At 38.3% G+C, this 19,240-nt stretch overlaps 1 protein-coding gene across 3 annotated transcripts; it reads left to right on the forward strand.

The window, feature by feature from the left end:
• Positions 1-9,179: 9,179 nt before the first annotated feature.
• LOC147302869 (uncharacterized) lies at positions 9,180-17,469 on the forward strand. Of its 3 annotated transcripts, XM_086283540.1 has the most exons (7): positions 9,180-9,228; positions 9,974-10,042; positions 10,418-10,489; positions 13,452-14,466; positions 15,087-15,239; positions 15,590-15,679; positions 16,155-17,469. In XM_086283540.1, exons 4-7 carry the CDS (start codon positions 13,462-13,464, stop codon positions 16,461-16,463), a joined length of 1,557 nt encoding a protein of 518 aa, XP_086139666.1. In that variant the 5' UTR covers positions 9,180-9,228; positions 9,974-10,042; positions 10,418-10,489; positions 13,452-13,461; the 3' UTR covers positions 16,464-17,469. The 3 variants fall into 3 exon arrangements, with proteins under 3 accessions (XP_086139666.1, XP_086139667.1, XP_086139668.1); XM_086283541.1 differs by lacking the exon at positions 9,180-9,228 and having other exon boundaries at positions 9,716-10,042; XM_086283542.1 differs by lacking the exons at positions 9,180-9,228; positions 9,974-10,042; positions 10,418-10,489 and adding an exon at positions 11,173-13,127.
• Positions 17,470-19,240: the final 1,771 nt, after the last annotated feature.

Raw genomic sequence — 19,240 nt, forward strand, 5'->3', positions numbered from 1 at the left:
GGCCAACACCAGTAGGCGGTAGGGTAAAGCGTCTTGCCCAAGGACACAACGACCAGGACAGAGAGCCCAGGGATCGAACCGGCGACCTTCCAGTTACAGATACGCTTCCCAACCCCCTGAGCCACGGTCGCCCCCCCTGATCGACTCTTTTAGCCTGTTTCCTCTGGATCGAACAGGATCTAACAAACCCCAGCTTCTGCTGGGACACTGGTCATCATGGGAGGAAAAAGATGGCTGCCGTGTTGCCGTTTCCTGTCTTACACCAGCGTTATACTTCCTGTATCTGTGGGTCTGAGTTTTTAATCAGAGGATGAACTTAAAGCTTTCAGTCTGCTCTACAACCCACCACCTATCCACACGTCTGCTAAGTGGACTGGAAATCAGTAAAACTTCTACCAGACTTTAGTAAATATTGCATTAAGATGAGCAGACAGATTTTAATCTCAGCATCGTGCACACAGATTTTTCAGGACACTGGAAGAGTTCCTGCCGTGGATTTAGATGTTAGTGTTGTGTGGATGATCCCATTCTGTGATCTTTGTGTTACTAACACTGATGCTTTTACACTTTAGGACCCTCGAGACCTCTGCTGCTCAGCCGTCCTGATCGCTGCCTCCACTTTAACCAGAGGCTGTAACCTCTGATCATTTCACCTGCACCGACAGTAAAACTCTTCTCCAGAACCAAACGTGCCATAAACCCATCACAGCTTCATCATCAGCTCAGTCTCAGCAACATGCAGACGACCGAGCAGCAGAAACTCTGCAGGGAACGTCTGAAGTCTGTTCTTCAGTTTTCCCAGCTCACTGTTTATTGAACATGAGACAGAAAAATAACTTCACCTTTAATGTGAAACTTTTATCGCCTGTGACATGTTTGCAGGAAGTTTTCGTGCTGTGATTTAGTGTCACAGCCATAAATATCACACAAGGTAAAAACTACAAGTCCCAGCATCCTCTGTGTTTAGGGAGGAGCAGTGAAAGTGTTGATCCTCCATTCAGAGTAGTGATGGGATTTCCGGTTCTTTTTAGAGAACCGGCTCTTTCGGCTCCAAACCGGCTCTTCAGGTTGTTTTGTTGCTTTAATTAATTTATTATTAACAATAATATAAAATTATGCACAAAAGGAATTACTAACGTAAAAAAAAAAGTGGTTATGGTAGATATATGCGGTGGCCCCTTGAGACAAAACACGTACAAACTCCAAAACACATTTCTAGCATGAACTGAACTTCCAAAGCAGAGCTACTAGATCACTTAAATTACACAATTGAAAGCATGTGTGTATTGTTTGTGTATTTATACACAGGCACTCATATATATATTCAAATAATTTAAAAAAAATTTTCATTTACCTGTTACTACCACACACCAAATCCGGTCGTCGGTACTTGCTGGCTTGTGTAGCCACTAGGTAACAAAAGCTCAACACTGCGCCCAGCATCCTGGAGCACTTCTGTTGTCTTTTGTACGTGTTTTGAGTTTTTATGTGCTTCTGAGTTTTTATGTGCTTCTGAGTTTTTATGTGCTTCTGAGTCTTTATGTGCTTCTGAGTTTTTATGTGCTTCGGAGTTTGTACGTGCTTCAGAGTTTGTACGTGATTTGAAGTTTGTATGTGCTTTGTCTCTAGGGGCCACCGTAAATATACTTTTATTTATTCACTCCGCATAAAATGTAATAAATAAATCATATAATACAAAAATCAACTATTCACATTTCAACTTTTAACTGTTTAAATTTTCAGCTTTTTCCTTTTACAAATTTAAAGTGAAACAACACAACACACTGCAAACCACAACACAATTAAATATAAATTAAAATATGAAAACAAAAAGAACATGCACATTCTCTGTCATATGGACCTGCATGAATAAACTTTCTGAATCCTTTATCATCTCCAACTGAAAATAGTTGTGGATGATTACTATACCTTTCTAATGTGACGTTGTTGGCCCTGCCTCTTTCTCTCTCTCTGCCTCTGTTCCTGTGAAGCAGAAAAAAAGTGCAAGAGAGAGAGAGAGAGAGGCTGAGAGAAAGAAAAAAAAAAACATGTGACGGCTCGTGATAAGGAGGCGGCTGCGTTGTTCACGTCTAAGATCCGGCTCTAAGAGCCATTTCGTTCGCGAACGACCCATCACTAGTTCAGAGCAGCAGGAGGAGGAAGGTGGAGCTGAGGCAGGTGAGTGTTAACATGAATATGTTTCTTCTTATGACATAAAATAATTCCACGCTGTTCGTGTCTGTGGGTGAAACGTGAGGCCGGTCGGCTCCTCTGAGCGCTGGTTTCCTGTAAGTAGAGAGGAAGTGAGTTTAGCTGAGAGAGCAGGAAGAGAGTGAGAGCTGTGCTGAGGCAGGTGAGTGTTAACACCGCTCTGACATTACTGTGTCTCTGTGGCGGGAACAACAGGCTCCGTCAGTGGAGGCAAAAATAATCAGACTTTGGTTTTTCAAAGGAAACTACTTTATGTTGGGAGAAGCCGCGCGCTCATTGGATAACGGCTTGTCAATCTCAAGTTATTAGCCAATGAGCGCGCAGGTTCACAGTAAGACCCGCCCTTATCACGACGTCTTTTAAAAACTAAAATGGCGACAGAAACTTTTTTTTTTTTTAATTAAACTTTATTTACAAACAACAGTATAACATACAAGGCACCATAATTAATCCGATTATGTTACATCCTCGGTTGAGCATCAGAGGCGGAGCCAGATATTTGAAACACCCGGGGCTTAGCCCAAAGAGTAGTATGCATGTGGGATTTTTTTTTTTTTGGGGGGGGGGGGGGGGGGTAGAAATGACTGAAAGATTAATAGGCTCTGTTCAAAAAAGAATGACTTCATATAGGGAAAAATATATATCACATGTGCAGGACACCTTAAACGAGTTTTTTAATTAAGCAGCAAGGCAGAACAAGGTCAGGGCTGTATCAAGACACGAGGACTAAACCCCAATTCAACCAGACCCAGAACTGATCCAGAATTAAAACAGGACTACAACAGTTCAAAATCAGGACTACTGAGGACTTAACCAAGACAGAACCACAATCAGAACTAGATGATAGCACTAAAAACCATCATAGACCTGCACTACACTTGTTTTTTTAATTCTACCAAAGTACAATATTTAGATTGAGAAAAGTTTATATAATTATTTAGCCTTGTTGTACAAACAAGCCTGCAGAACTTAATAAATACAGAATTTGAAAAATAACAAACCTAAAAAGAAACACTAGGTACGAGATACATGAGGACCTATGATACGCTGATACTTTTGGTAAACGACCATGTGACTAACATGTGTGTCTCACCTGCTCTTGTTCATCTGTTCTGTCCTCGTTCTCCTCTCTCTCCCTCTTTGTGCTGACAATCATCAAATATACAGTTGAAACCAGATATTTACTCTTCAGATAAAAACACTTTTTTAATTGTAACATCAAATCAGACAAAATGTTTATTTTTTTAGATTGATAAATATAAAAACATATTTGTTAACTTTAAGAGTAAAGAGAGAAACTATCTGTATTTCTTAATAGCAAATGGCACCAAATTGTATTCAAACTGAGCCACACTTATGAAGCTCCACAGTTCTTTTCCTGGTGTTTTGGTTGACATCTCTTAATTTTCCCATGTCACAGAAACAGGCTCTGTGTTTTGCCTTATATGCATCCACAGCTGTGCCACAAACTTACTCACATGGACTCTACTAACCTATCAGAAGCTTCTTCAGCTCAGAATGGAATCCTCTGCAGTTTTCTTATTAATTAACAATAAACTTAGTGTATATGTACTCCTTAATATGATGAAAGTGATAATAAATAGACAGCTCTGTCTCTCTTTATTCTGACATTTAACTAATTCAAAAGATATTTCAATATTTATCTAAAACAAAAGTTTACTCTAAATTGATGTTGTACAGTAAAAATGTTTTATGTTTTCTCCCTAAAGTGTATGTAAATATCTGGTTACAAATGTGAATATCCTGCTGTGTACTGAAATCCCTCTTGTTTTGCATAGAAATATACTGAACAACATACAAAACATAATATATAAAATAACATCTACCTGAGTTTTTTCTTTGAAAGAACCCTCTAATGTCCATTCTTATATTTCAGTACATAACTGAAACCGATTTAGTCGGGGAGGGTAAGAACTGAAAATATGAAATAAACACACGTAAGCTAAGACTCTCTAAAAAAATAGCATTTGTTCGGCTTTTCATTTTGCCATTTGTTGATTCACTCGAAGAGCAAGTAACGTAATATTGGTCAAGTGATCAGTTTGATATCAATCTTTCGTGATGCACCGTCATATTTACATTATTTGTACAGTACGAATGATTTTCTTTGGTACCTGGTCAAACTTCAGCTCTCCTTAGTATGGCTGGCTCCGTCTCTCCAACAGCGCACTCACTGCTGGCAGCAGCTGCCCCGCCCCCTCGCTCAGTCGCTTAGTGCCTGAGCTCGGATCATACCAATATCAGGGGGGATTCACGCACAGTCGTAAATTCCCACAGTGTGCACTATGTGCTTCGAATATTGTGTGTACTTTTTGTTTTATACAGTTGTCAGCCAGGCATCTAACTATGAAAAATTACACTCCAAAAGACCCCGGGCTTCTGACAAAACAACCCGGGCTTAAGCCCAGTAAGCCACCCCCACGCTCCGCCCCTGTTGAGCATTATAGCAAAACAAACAAACAAACAAAACGAACAAAAAACAACAACAACAACAACAACAACAATAAGCACAAAGCTAAAAGAGTTAGCACAAAAAGAAAGAACAGTCATTGAAGGATTTGAACCAAAGGCAAAAAATAACGTGCAAAAAAAGGGCAGTCGTGATTATAAAATAGGGAGGGTTTTTTTTTAACATAGGTTAAACTCTTTAAATAAAACAACAAGTTTATGGGCTTTCTTGTTATTCACAAGTTTCAGCGATTTAGCCCAGAGTCTAAAGTCATTCAGCCATCTGTTTATACATGGTTTAGCTTTAAAGTATCTGCATTTGTGAAGAAAAAATTTTCCCATCGTAAAGAAAACTCCCTTAAAATATGGACAATAACAAACCTGCTAAATTCCTTCCAGAATCTCTGTGTAAAAGAACAGTACCAAAAAAGATGTGTCACAGTTTCTGGATGATCCCCACAGAAAGTACAATTAGTATTAATGTCCCTTTTAAATTTTACCATGTAGTGACTGGCTGGATAACATTTATGTAGAATTTTAAATGAGACTTCTTTCACCTTATTTACAATCAAATATTTATGGGGGACCATCCAGACTGTCTTCCACTTGATATCTGGAACATATCGGTTCCAATAAGATATTACATATGGGAGAGAGACGATATCTTCTTGGAATAAACTACGTATTCTCTTATTGCTGTTACCAAGTTCCTGTGAAAAGCAGATTTTTCCTATTGGTAACTCAGCTGGATCAGGGAGAGCATAGGTGTCAAACTCTGGCCCGCGAAGCCATACCAAATTACTATTAGAGCTGGCCTACTGGTATTATACAGCTAATATATATATTGTTTAGTATTAAGCTTCACTTGTTCCATATTCAGTTTTTCAGAAAAACTTGTTTGAGTCCATAAGAAGAGATTCATTCTTAAATCTGGAGGAAGATTTTTTTTTCAGTAAATATTAATGTTAGCCTGCGACCTTGTTCCAGTTTTGAATTTTGGCCCACTGTGTATTTGAGTTTGACACCCCTGAGGGAGAGTGACTGAGGTAGATATTGAGCTGTCAGTGTTTTTATATAATATTAAAGTCCCTGAGGGTATGGCACCAAGCACCATTGAGAATTCCTGAACACTGATTGGAAAATTATATAGTGCAATAAAGTCGTTGTAAGTAAGTAGTTGTCCCTCTTTACTAACCAGCTGAGCCACCAATAGGATCCCATTTTGGACCCAAGTTTCCAGGAAAAGTGATTTATTTTTATATAAAATATCTCTGTTGTTCCAGATAAGGTATTTGTGAGGTGAGAAGTTGTGTTTATAAATGAGGGTCCACGCTAAGAGGACCTGCTTATGGAAGGATGAAAGCTTTACAGGGAGTTTCTCAACATTGTAATTACAATTTAAAACAAAATTAAAGCCACCAAAACGAGAGAAAATATAATGTGGTATAAAGTTCCAGATAGAGGTAGGGTTTTTAAGAAAATGTTTGGCCCAATTAATTTTGAAAGTGTTATTTAAAGTAGAAAAGTCTAAAACGTTAAGCCCACCTGATTCGTACGTATTCATCACAACAGTTTTTCTAATATAATGCGTACGGTTTTTCCATATAAAATTAAAGAGCATACAGTCAATATCTTTACTAATTTTCTTATCCAGATGTAAGGAGACAGCAGCATATGTTAATCGGGATATCCCTTCTGCTTTAGTAATTAACACTCTACCTTTCAAAGACAAGTCCCTTTGCAGCCACTGGTTGAACTTTTTTAGGGTTTTCTGTATAATTGGAGTGAAGTTTGAAGAGAATCTTGATTTTTGGTCTTTGGATATTAACAGTCCCAAGTATGTGACTTCTTGTTTAACAGAGATATTACAGATAGTATTTGCAGGGCAGTCTTTAAATGCTAGTAACTCACACTTTTTTAGATTTAGGCATAAACCAGAGGCCTCAGAGAAATCACTAATCACAGTAAGAGCTGGAGGGATTTGGTTTGCATTCTTCAAGAAGAGTGTGGTGTCATCGGCTAACTGGCTGATGACGAGCTCCTTATCAGCTATGGTGATTCCTTGTACAACACTGTTTGAAATATTAGTTGCAAGAATTTGTGTACAAAGTAAAAATAAATATGGTGAAATAGGATATCCTTGGCGAATACCACGTTTCAGGTCAAATCTCGGGGTGGAGCCGTTAATCATTTTAATAGAACTATTGCCATTTGTGTATAAGGTTTTGACAGCTTTACAGAAAAACTTGCCAAAGCCAAATTTTTCCAAAGAGTGGAAAATAAATTGATGTTCAATTGTATCAAAAGCCTTATAAAAATCCAGGAAGAGAATGAAGCTATTGTCAGATACCAAATCAGAGTAATCAAGTAAATCCAAAACCAGTCTAATGTTATTAGAAATCTGTCTGTTTCTCATAAAGCCCGATTGTGTCTCATCAATAATTGTTTCCAAGACCTCTTTAATTCTGTTAGCAAGTATTAAAGCCATAACCTTATAGTCATTATTGAGCAGGGAGATGGGTCTCCAATTATCAATAAAGAGTAAGTCTTTGTTTGGTTTTGGAATAAGTGTTATGAGACCTTGAGTAAGAGAAGGAGGGAGGATGTTATTCTCTATACTTTCTGTAAAAACCTGCAGTAAAAATGGAGCCAGGAGATTAGAAAATGATTTATAAAACTCTGCAGTCAAACCATCTGTGCCGGGAGATTTATTGGCCTTAAGTGCAGAAATGGAATTACAAACTTCCTCCACAGTCAGAGGGCTGTCACAATAACTTCTATCTTCCACAACAATAGATTTTAGGTTTTTAATATTATTGAAAAATCCTGTTGAGACAGCCTCATTATATTTTGAGTTGTATAGTTTAGTATAGAATTCGGCACAGAAATGTGAAATTTCTCCAGGATTGTCAGAGACAATGCCATTAATATTTAGTTGATGAATAGAGTTTGTTTTTGATCTGTATTTTTCAAGTCTGAAAAAGTAAGCAGAATTTTGTTCACCCTCCTCCAGCCACCTCTTCCTGGATCTTATGAAAGCACCCTCAGCCTTGAGTCGTTATAAACCGTCCAATTTATTTTGAAGTTCTAGTAAACTTAATTTATCTTCCTCTGAGATTTCTTCTGGAGACTTCTGGTAATAAGAGGCAATTCTGCTTATTACTTCTTGTTCTTCAGCTTTCCTTAATTTAGCAATTTGACTCCCATATCTTCTCAAGAATTTGCATGCTTCAAATTTAAAAAGTTCCCAATTGGTACAAAAGGACTTCTCTCTGTTAGCTTTGTTCCAATAATAAACAATTAATTTATTAATCTGCATGTTAACCATTTTATCTTTCAGTAAAGAATTATTTAACTTCCAATAAGAGAATTTATGAGGTATATTATCCAGTGTAAACATTCGGACGTTAATGTAAATTGCTCTATGATCAGTGAGGGGAGTGGCAAGTATATTAACAGTAATATTATCTTTATCAATACAGTCAGAAACAAGCCAAAAGTCAATACGTGATTGCCTGGATCCTGTCTTATTGCTCCAAGCAAAGAGTCTATCATCTGGAAATTTTTCTCTCCAAATATCCACAAGATTAAATTTTCCCATGAAATTTTTTAAGTTTGCACTGTATGAAGACTGCTGCCCTGGAGGCCACCTATCAACCGTATTGTCTAAAGCAATGTTAAAGTCTCCACCAATTAAGAGGACTGAATTTGGGTATTTGGAGAGCCAGAAATTAATTCTTTCTTCTAAGGAGTCAAGTAATTTATCATTTTCAGTTTTATTATTGTAACCATATATATTTACTGCAATGAAAGTACTGTTATTGTGTCTGATTAGTGAGCAGAGGTAGTGTCCTAAGGTGTCACAGTCAGAGTGTAACACATCTCCAGAAAAATAATTTTTAAGCGTGACAACTCCAGCAGAACGCTCAGAGCCATGGGACAACCAGACTTCATTACCCCATTGTGATTTCCAAAAATTTGTATCAGCAGGTGTGGAATGACTCTCTTGGAAAAAGCAAAAATCTGTTTTAAATTGTTTGGCAAATAAAAACAAAGTTTTGCGTTTACATGTTTGTCTTAAACTCCTGGTATTAAGAGAAACAAATGAAAAAGACAAAGTTATTAGAAAAAAGAAAGAGAAAAAGTAAGTTCTAAACTTCTACAACTAAGAATAGATCTATAGGATAAGGGGACCGGGTGCTGCACAATTTAGGTAGTAGAACAGTAAAAACCCTGAGTGACTAAGCTTATAAAAATACACTGAAAAAAAGGGACTGGCCATCTCTTGGATTTATATTAGCATCTTGCGTGTATTTAACACAAGTACCTCATGTTTTAAGGTTAGGTGTAACTATTTAGTGTAGAAACTACATGATATGCAGAGAAGGTACATTAATTTGTTCATATCACGTTCAAGTGAAGTAAGACAATAATGAAGCAATGTCAAATCTCGCGATATCGCACGTAATTTCATCTTGCGTTCTTTTGATCGTGGGTGAGGACTGCCGCCATCTCAGTAACGTCGTGCTGCCCGCCACTACTTTTTTGGTAAGTTGCTGCCTGCCACTACTTTTTTTTTGGTATATATGTTGATTTTCTGAATGAATATTTTCAAAATTACACCCAAATGTGGTTTAATGTATAGTGTGTCACCATGTAACGTTAACGTTAAATAAAGAATTGGCGCGTTTTCATTTGAATTTTTTTTTTGACAAGGAGCCGTTAAGTTGCAATTAACTTAACTCTAACATTGTTTGGTCTTGAATTTCAATTAGTTTGCAAAATGACTGTTCAGTTACATTATTCAACAGTGTGTATTGCACCGTGGTGAGATTTTGGCTACGTCCACGCATACACGGGTATTTTTGAAAACGGAGATTTTCCGTTTTCGTTTTAAAAAATAATCCCGTCCACACATAAAGGCAGAAATGAAGGAAAACGCTATTATGAACATCCCAAAGCAGCAGGTGGCGATATATGCCTAACCGTGCAGAAATGTTGGCCAATCAGAAGTCTAGAAGCCTCGGTGGGAAAAAGTAAACAAAGCTGGGGCATAGAAGCGGAACCAAGTCGTATGTGTGGAGGGACAGTAACTGTGTGTATATGTAAGCATTTAAGCACTGCAGAGAGTAGAATTAACAGTATTGTAGAAATTCATTTCACCGAAACAATAACGTGGCGCACAGTGTGACGTAGCCTTTGACTATCAAACCACCTCTGCTAATGTAATCGGCGGCATTAAGTTAGCTTACGCCCCTCAACGCCTTTTTTTTTTTTTTTTTTTTTGCTGCAGATTGAGAGACAAAGTCTATTCGCATTTCACTTGAAGTAAGCTGCTGGATCGGGGGTTTGAGTTGTTGTGGTAAGAACGTGACATTGTATTTTGTCAAAGTTTTCGTAATTAATTATGATACCGATAATATGCAAATATATGCAGTACAGTACACTCAAGCACTATTAAATATATGAATTCTAAGTACAGCTATCATTTATGCAATCTCTTTGCAATCAGTAATTTGTTTAACTCTGTCCAAAAATTGGGTTATTAATATTACACTTTGTGAATTGCTTGTCATACGTAATTTAGAGAGTCATCATTAGATTTAAGGGTTCATCCTTTTACTGTTGTGTATACCTTCCCATTGTTGTTCTCTTCATTCAATAATGCATCCTTGAAATATCAAACACCATTTTGTCCTCACTACACCTCACTCCTTCTTTATTTTCTCTTTTACAGTGAATGGTGCTAGAAGTGTTGCAGTGACATAGTAAATGTGGCAATGTAAGACCTGCCCTTCAGTTTTTCCAAGTAGGTCACATATTCTGAAACATTATCGAGTGAGACATAGGCACTTTGGAAATAATAATCGTATTCCATGTGTTCATGCAAGCTGTCCATGCAGTTCTAAAACATGGAATGCACTATTAATTCATTTGAATAGATGCCACGCTGTTAAAAATAGTCATCAGTCACAGGGATGTACATTTAGCTGTCATTTGTGTTCTTGTAAGGATCTTGTGTCTGAGAGAGATTACTGGACTCACATTAATGCACACTTGAAGAAAAATGAGGTTGTAACTTGTATGTTTTTGGACTGCAAATTCAAAACAAACGTCTTCGGATCTTTTAGATCCCACAAGAGTAGGAAACACAGGTGTTATTCAGTAAAAAATCTTAAACCAGGAATAGTAGTATCAGACACAGTTGCTTATCCAGAATCTGCCTCCAGTACCTTTGATGAACACATTGGTGAGGGTGCTCAGCCTGGTAGCAGTGCTGATGCTTCACATAACCTCCCCAATGTAATTGAGCACAGTTTGGCAGCAGCTTTATTAAAATTGGAACATTTTTCTAATGTACCAAGCAGAGCAATTAATGATTTTTTGGTAGAACTTCATCACTTAAGCGACTGTCTCTCAAAATCTCATGCTGAAGGTGTTCTAGTGGACATTTTTAAGAAGAACAACCTTCAAGTTGACAGAGCTGTCATAGAGGAAATCACTACTTCTCTGTGGTTAGCAAATCCTCTAAATAAGGCCATAGAAAAGGGTGGGCCATTGAGTTCTTCATATCAACGTAATCAATATTACAAGGAAAATTTTAATGTTGTTGAACCAGTTGAATATATTTTAGATGTGAAAGAAAACAAAACATTGCAGTATATTCCCATCCTAGAATCCCTGCGAGTGCTGCTGAGTAGGAAAGATATTGTGGACAAGATAGTTAGAATTCATGAAACACGAAGGGAGACTTTGATAGGAAAAGAAATATTGTACAGGTCTTATAAGGATGGTCTGCATTGTAAGGAAAATACTTTGTTTTCAGGGGAAGAGCTAAGTTTATCCATAACTTTGTATGCTGATGACTTTGAGGTCTGTAACCCTTTGGGCACCTCCCGCAAAACTCACAAACTTTGTGCTGTGTACTGGGTACTGAATAATCTACCCCCAGATTCTCATTCTAATTTATCCTCAATTTTCCTGTGCATTTTGTGCAAAACTGACAACGTAAAATCATTTGGGTATGACAAGGTATTAGAGCCCCTATTACACGACCTAAGGTCTTTGGAAGTTGATGGAATTTTTGTCCCTCAACTGGACAAATCTCTGAAGGGGACAGTGCAGATTATTGCTGCTGACAATTTAGGAGCACATGGAATAGCAGGCTTTGTTGAGAACTTTACAGGCCCCTTCATTTGTCGTTTTTGTACAGCAACTGCTTCAGACATTCAATCACATGAGGTCAGGTCAGGAACTTTCATTCTCAGAACAAAAGAAACACATGAAACCCATGTCAGAGCAGCCATAGATAGTGGCACTAGCTATTTTGGAGTTAAAAGAGGCTGTCCTTTTACTGGAGCACTTTCTCATTTTCATGTTGTCAGTGGCTACCCTCCTGACATTGCCCATGATCTCTTTGAAGGCATTGTGCCTGTTGAAATAGCACATTGCCTCAAGTTACTGATATCAAAGAAGTATATCTCCTTGGATGATATAAACAATTCCATATTGCATTTCCCATACAAGTGGACAGACAAAACCAATAAGCCTCATACTTTGCCACAAAATCTTTCAAGCAGGAAAACCATAGGGGGCAATGCCCATGAAAACTGGTGCTTGTTAAGACTACTCCCATTTCTGATAGGCCCCAAAATCCCTGAACATGAGCCAGTATGGCAGGTCTTGTTGGATCTAAAACAGATTGTTGAGCTAGTGGTTTCTCCAGTTCACAGTGAAGAGTCTATTGCTTACCTTGAGAGCAAAATTTCAGATCATCGACAAAGGTATCAAGAGGTGTTTCCTAACAACAAATTGCTGCCTAAACACCACTACATAGAGCATTACCCACAACTAATTCAGCTTTTTGGGCCTCTCGTGGGACTTTGGACCATTAGATTTGAGGCTAAGCACAGTTTCTTTAAAAAGATTATGAAACACACCAGTTGCTTTAAAAACGTCCCTCTGTCTTTGGCTGTGAAGCATCAGTTTATGATTGGTTATCACCTGTCCTCTCCAAGTATTGATAAACCACTGCTGGATGTGTCAGAAGCATCCACTGTCCCATTAGATGTTTTAAAGGAAGAGCTAGCTCAAGCTTTCAAACAGAGAAATCCTTTTGTATCTGAAATACACATTGCAAAAAATGTTTGTAGGAAGGGAATACAATACAGGCCTGGTATGATAGTGGCATATGGTTCTTGTGGTGGCTTGCCTGAATTTGGGGAAATCCATCAAATATGCATTTTGCAGCAGGGACTATTTTTTGTGTTAAAACTGCTGTGTGGATGGTATTGTGAGCATTATGGAGCCTTTCAGCTGACTCCATCTCCGGCACGAGAACTTGCTCTTGTGGAAGTCTCGGAACTGGCTGATGAATACCCACTGGCTGCCTATGCAGTTGGAGGTATGCAGATGGTGACCTTGAAGAGATCAATCTGTGTCTTTGGGTAAGATCATTTAAAAACAATTGTGCTGGGTGATAAGTATGTTGTACCTCCATGTTTAACCTTGTTTGCGTGGGAAATCGTGATGGAATTGGTAACATCATGCACTGGTGGATGTGATTAAAGAAAAGGAAGGACTGTTGAAAAAGTGTGCACGGTGCACGGTGCTGTCACATATAAATGTGTATGGGATACCTTGGGCACACTAACTGGTGTTGTTTTGTTTTGTTTTTTCTCAGAGTTAAGTTGTATTAGTGTTATAATGATAAAATATGAGGTTTGTTATAAAACTGATTGTAATTACATTTTCCTATTCTTTCCTAACAGACAGTGAAGAATGAACATGACAGCTCCAGCTATTCTCAGAGTTATCCTTGGACCAGACAGTAGTCAGAGGGTCATGATTTCTGCTGGTCTGCCTTCAACTGTTGCTGAACTGGAAGCTGAAATAAAGACTCAGTGCAAAATAATGGAACCCTTCCGATTGCAGTTCATGGACACACTTTTTGGCAACGAGTTTGTGAACTTAACTTCAATGGAAGAAATCCAAGACAAAGCGACAATCAAAATTGTATACACATCCTTCCAACCTCAAGACCAAGGTGAAGACACATTTTCTTTTCCATCAACCAGTGCTCTTGATGACACATCTACTTCTGGTGACAGCACCGTGACTCTTTCATCTCCAGAGTCTACATCATCACGGTCTTCGTGGCCAGATTTGTTCTGCATTCCCAATTTCACATATGATGCTGAAATTAAGCTTGCGCAGGCCCATGTAGCTTTCAAAGAAAATGGGATGCTGCTGATCCCTGATCCAAAGCTGAAGTCCGACATTTTGGAGGGTTTAATCCAGGAGGTAGTCAAGCACACAGTCTACCTCACAGACAGTAAGTTTGACCAAGTTGCAGAGGCACTCATCCTGAAGCATCCATGTTTAAAAGAAAAAGGCTCACACAGTGGCTATGCGGGATGGAAGTTGAGCCTCAAATACAAGTTATCAAACTACCGCACACATCTCCGCAAAATAGGATGTCCTGAAGTATGTGTGAATTCTTTGAAAAATAAGCCAGCTGAGAAATGTTCCCCTGCTTCTGCCGTTAAGCGACCAAAGAGGGGTGAAGTGGATTACTGCCCCTCTTTTCCACTTGGAGAAAGTGAACAGTCCCTTGAGAAGATGAGGGTTGAACTCCTTTCCGATGTGAAGAGGCGCAACAACAGAGAGACAGTCATGGATAAAATGAACAGAACATATGCATTGAGAAGACAAGAAGTCATTTTTGATGCTCCCATGATCAGAAATGTACAAGAGAGATGGCCGGCTCTTTTCTTCCCAGCAGAGGTAATTTAAGTACGGAAAAGAGGACAGCAAAAAAAAAAATGCATTAACCCTCTCAGGCTCAAATTAAGTTTTTGTTGCTAATGCACAACCAAGTCCCGCAGTGGTACTTCTGAGTAAAAAAAAAACCTCATAAAATATGTATGTGGGGTAATCAGGTTGTTAGTTTTTAACTGTTGCAAATCGGCAACGCCTGCCTCAAGAGGATTAACTAGTTGTGTCATAGATGTGTTAATGTGTAAAGGTAGTCCATATGGAAAAGATATATATAAATATTCTAAAGTTTGTATCTGTCTTTTGTGAAACTTGTATGAAAAGCATACATGAGAGAAAACAGATATAAGATCCCTTGAAAAATTATATAAATGAAACTTTTGGATACTTACTAAAATAATATATGAAAGTGGCCACTTTCATGAGTAAATCATATAAGTCTTATGTGATTTACTATATCAAGCAAGCCAAATCTGATGCAAGTCTTTAATAAGTTTTTTCTATTTCTTTTTCATATGGGAGTGCTTGACTTTATTAGGATGTGTGTCCATATATTGCATAGCAGAGTCCAGATGAAGAACTATGCTCTATACCAGCCATTATTTGAAAATAATTTCATGTTGTTTCAGATAAACGCAGAGTTCAAACGCATCACAACCATGACTTTACAGTCAAGGTTTCTGTCGCAGCTTGACTATCTCTCCGAAAGTCTCCTGAAAGTGTTTGCAACGCGATCAGGGGAGCAGGGCAGGAAGATAAAGGATGTAACTGCCATGATGACAGTAAGAACTTTTAAATTATTTAACTACAAAGTGTATATGCATTGCATTAGGTCAGTAAAAGATTTATACGTTGCATCCTTTGCAAAGCTCAACTTTTACTTGTGAGTACCAATTCTACTGAAAGGACCCTATCATTTTCGTCATGCATTTAGTGTCCCACTGTGAAAAATTGATCTTTTTTATATGATCTGGAAACTATTTAGTCCACTCCCTAAAAATCATGTCAAACTTTTGAAAATTGTTTTGCTGGTGTTGCATGTTGATGACTGGTTCAAAAACACTGTCTTTGATCACTTTCTTCTATGCTACTGAAAATTTATCTATTTTTTTTCTTTGTTATAATTCTTAAGGATGACATTGATGCTCGAAGGGAGTCCCTCATCAAAGGACTGTGCTTCTATCTGAATGAAAATCCTGACATCTTGGTGCAGGAGTACATGGTGAGTGTTTTATGAGTAGATTGTGGCTTTGCAACGTTTTTCAAAATGTATTCAGATAGCCATTTAATTCTCCTTGGACTAGGCAGGCCTAGTAGTCCTCTTTAATAATATGGCAAAGAGATTCTAACACTGAGATTAAAACAAAAGGTTAAACTTGTTCGCTACATCGCTTTTGTTTGGAAAAAAAATTGCCCAACTGTGAGGCTGAAAGAAAATCTAAATTCTTCTGAGTGACATAGCCTGGCTTGCTGGTGGGCCAATGACTTTCTAACAAAAGACTAATGTAGACCTTGAATGCCCTTCATTTGAAATAAAAAAAAAACAAAAAAAACTTTGTGTGTGTGTGTTCTATTTGTTGTTGTTGTTTTTTTCGTTTAGAAACAGATCATGAATGGCAGCATGACAGGGCACTGAATGTAAAAAAGAGGATTTGTCTAAAAAAGGAATCTTAAAGAAATGTTTTATCTTTAACCAGGACATGACCGAGGCCACTGCACTGACTGCTATAGAGAAAACAACGGTGGGCATTTATGTCTCCAGAGATACGCCAGGCAATGACTGTCCTGATGTTGGCATCATCATCGAGGGTGTGGTGGTTCTTCAGGATTTGGATAGTGTGGCCCTTGCAGTTGCCATGCTTTTTGGACTGTTTTACTCGTTGAACATGAGTTACCCATCACAGCTCCGCTACACCTTTGAGGTCATTCAGAAGGTGGTAATGGAATTGGATGCAACTCTGCTCTCAAGAAAAGCCCAAAATTTAAAGACAAAACTGCTCATGTAAAGAAAGTTCACTGTTGCTCGGCATGTGAGGTGGTTTGCTCTCTCACTTGTTCTCCTGCATTTTGGAGGTTCGATATCAACGACAAATCAGTGTTCACTATTGTGTACTTTGTAAATGCCATATAGATGGGGCCTGGCTTGGTTTTGTTGTTTCCTTTTTGCTCTCTGTTCAAGTTTTCTAATTGGCAGCATTTTTAGATTTTGGTTTATTTGTTTTTAAAAGTGAAGAAATGTAGGATTGTTCACCCCAAATAGTCCCATCATGGCTATGTGAAACAGCATTTTAGGTTTAATTTAGTTGGTGTAAGATTGCTTTGATGGTTTTATGTTTTAAACCAAGATGTTTCAGTATGATCATTGCTGGAATTTTTGAAACTTTTTTTGTATTTGTTAATTTTTTTTAAGTCACTCTATCACTGTTATTTCTGTGGCTCTTTAATAAAGGTTTTGACTTGCAAGTGGTATTTTTTTCTTTTTTTAGTAATTAGGGCAAAATGCATAATGTTAATGATAAGGTTAATAGGTAGGTGTTTCCCAATCCAGTAATTTTAGAGTTAATGGTAACTAACATTATGTTAAATTATTTACAATTGTAATTGTTCATTTAATCTTAAAACCTTAAGCAGAATTTTTTGTATTACTGTTCTCTTTCAAAAAGGTAACCTGTGTTTTTCTGTGTTTTGTCAAGTCAATCATGGCATAGATATTAGACCTTTTAGTTTATTTATTTTTTCTCCCCACTCAGGTTACCATCTTGAAAGAGAACAGTGCGATATGTTATAAAGCTTACATTAAAAAATGTGTACTTGATACTAGAATATAATAACACATTGTTAAACGAAGATAACGTGTAGTATTTAAGTGACCAATTAGTGTTGGGTAAAAGTTACTCAATAGTGTTGGATTAAAGTGAGAAAATTATGAAAGAATAAAATATTCCAAGACTTCAAATTACTTCAACAGAACATGTCTCAGTCACATTTTATCAACACAAAATTTATAGGTTTATTGAAAGTGAATAACTTGTGTTAATTTAACACAATTTTTTCATTTGCTGCCAAAGCAAAGCATCTGTGTGCAACAAATGTCCACCATTGAATTAAGTAAATCCAACAACATATTTTTTTCAGTGTACAGTATTTAACTATCTGCTATGGTTTAAATATAGCTTTTTATAGATAAACACACTCTTCAACACAAAATAAAACTTTAACCTGAGGGTGAAAATATCAAGTTCACCATGTAAACAAGCTTACAGAAATGTCATTTCGGAGACTGAATAAGCGTCTCTATGAAGGAGGGAAAACTTCTGATCCACTGATGAATCCTCGGCCTCCCACGAAATAAGCCGGCTTACCCTCCTTACGGGCTTTGTCTATCATCGGCCACAGTTTGTCACGACGTTCTCTGTCCTCCCTGGACAGATCTTCAGCGAACCTCAAATGATTGTCCTGCAGGTAGGAGGATGTTTTGGCTGCTTTCCATACAGCATCTCTGTAGATTCGGGAGGTGAACTGCACGATGATGCCTCTAAGTCTGGTGCTACCTTGTCGCTTGGCTCCGAGTCGGTGTACGGTGTCGATGACGTCAGGCAGCCTATGATTTTGTTCTGGCAGAACAGACTGGCATATCACAGTCACCTTTCCCCTTACGTCTTCTTTCTCAGCCTCCCTGACTCCATGTAGTCTGAGATTCCACCTCCTGGAATATCTTTCCAACTCAGAGATTCTCTGTTGGCAGTTGTCCACTCGACCTTCCTCTTTAGTTACTTTTTTTTCCAAGTCGCAAACTTTCCCCTTCATATCTTTCATTTCCGCGCACACAAAATCAATCGTCTTTTTGAGACCCTCAATCTGGAGCGTATTCTCTTTCACCATGTTCGAGTTCTCTCTCACCATGCTCTCAATGTTATCAGACCTGGTGTTTATTAGTGCCGACAGACGAGAAATTATCTCATTTACATCAACTGGGTCAGAGTTGCTGCGTTCGTACATCACCTTCTTCGGAGCTGGCGATTTGAGAGGTGTAACAGGGAGAGGTGGGAACTCATCCACTTCTTCTTCGGCTAACGTGAGTGCCACCGTAGTAGCTGCGTAGTTATGGAAGCTATCCATTAGCACGTTGCTGGGCGTAGCACTCTCCTCGTTAGCATTCTCAGGCGCTATCTTAGACTTGGAACTTTCCAGTCCCCTTTTCGCTCCTTTCTGATTCGGCATTCTGCTGCTTCTTGCCCTATGATTGCTGCATCTTCTCTTATTTAGTGAATTGTTAGTGTTAGCAGCATAAAGTTGAGGTTTTACCGTTGTTCACGAACTTTCTGTGCAGAACTCGGTAGAGAGCGTCTACTCACTCCGCCATTTGGCACACCCCCGATCGGGTAGTGACAGTGTCCAAATTCATCGGCTGCATCCTCCCGAGGACCCGGCCTTCGCAGTGTACGTGGGCTGGGTCCTCAGAAGGTTGGATATGCTGGAAGTAAACAGCTGGGGAAATTGGACGGTCTAGCCTTCTGATTAGCGTCACCGCTGTCTCGGTGGAGTTTAATAAACTCGGCCGTCTGCTCCTTGCTATCTGCAATATAACAGGACACTGGAGTAAATTCTCGACCGTCTCATACTTCTGTTTAATCAGTTTTCTGTTTGATGTTTATTCAGCTGTGTAAAAACCAAGGAGGAACCCACCCGGGGGATTAATAAAGTTTTATTTTATCTAATCTAATCTAATAACTTTAATCTCAGCCAAACCGATTTACTCACGAACAAACAAAACACTGAAAAA

This window comes from Aulonocara sp. 'chitande type north' Nkhata Bay, linkage group LG23 (assembly GCF_057382095.1).
Source record: "Aulonocara sp. 'chitande type north' Nkhata Bay isolate Kocher_YH1m ecotype deep benthic linkage group LG23, A_spYH_male_GT1.1, whole genome shotgun sequence".
Taxonomy (NCBI): Eukaryota; Metazoa; Chordata; class Actinopteri; order Cichliformes; family Cichlidae; genus Aulonocara; species Aulonocara sp. 'chitande type north' Nkhata Bay.

Bases quoted from the DNA above. Each gene is read 5' to 3' on its own strand.
- LOC147302869 (XM_086283540.1), top strand. From the start codon at position 13,462: ATGAACATGACAGCTCCAGCTATTCTCAGAGTTATCCTTGGACCAGAC. The intron at 14,467-15,086 runs GTAATTTAAGTA...ATGTTGTTTCAG, and splicing joins CTCTTTTCTTCCCAGCAGAG to ATAAACGCAGAGTTCAAACG. The intron at 15,680-16,154 runs GTGAGTGTTTTA...ATCTTTAACCAG, and splicing joins TCTTGGTGCAGGAGTACATG to GACATGACCGAGGCCACTGC.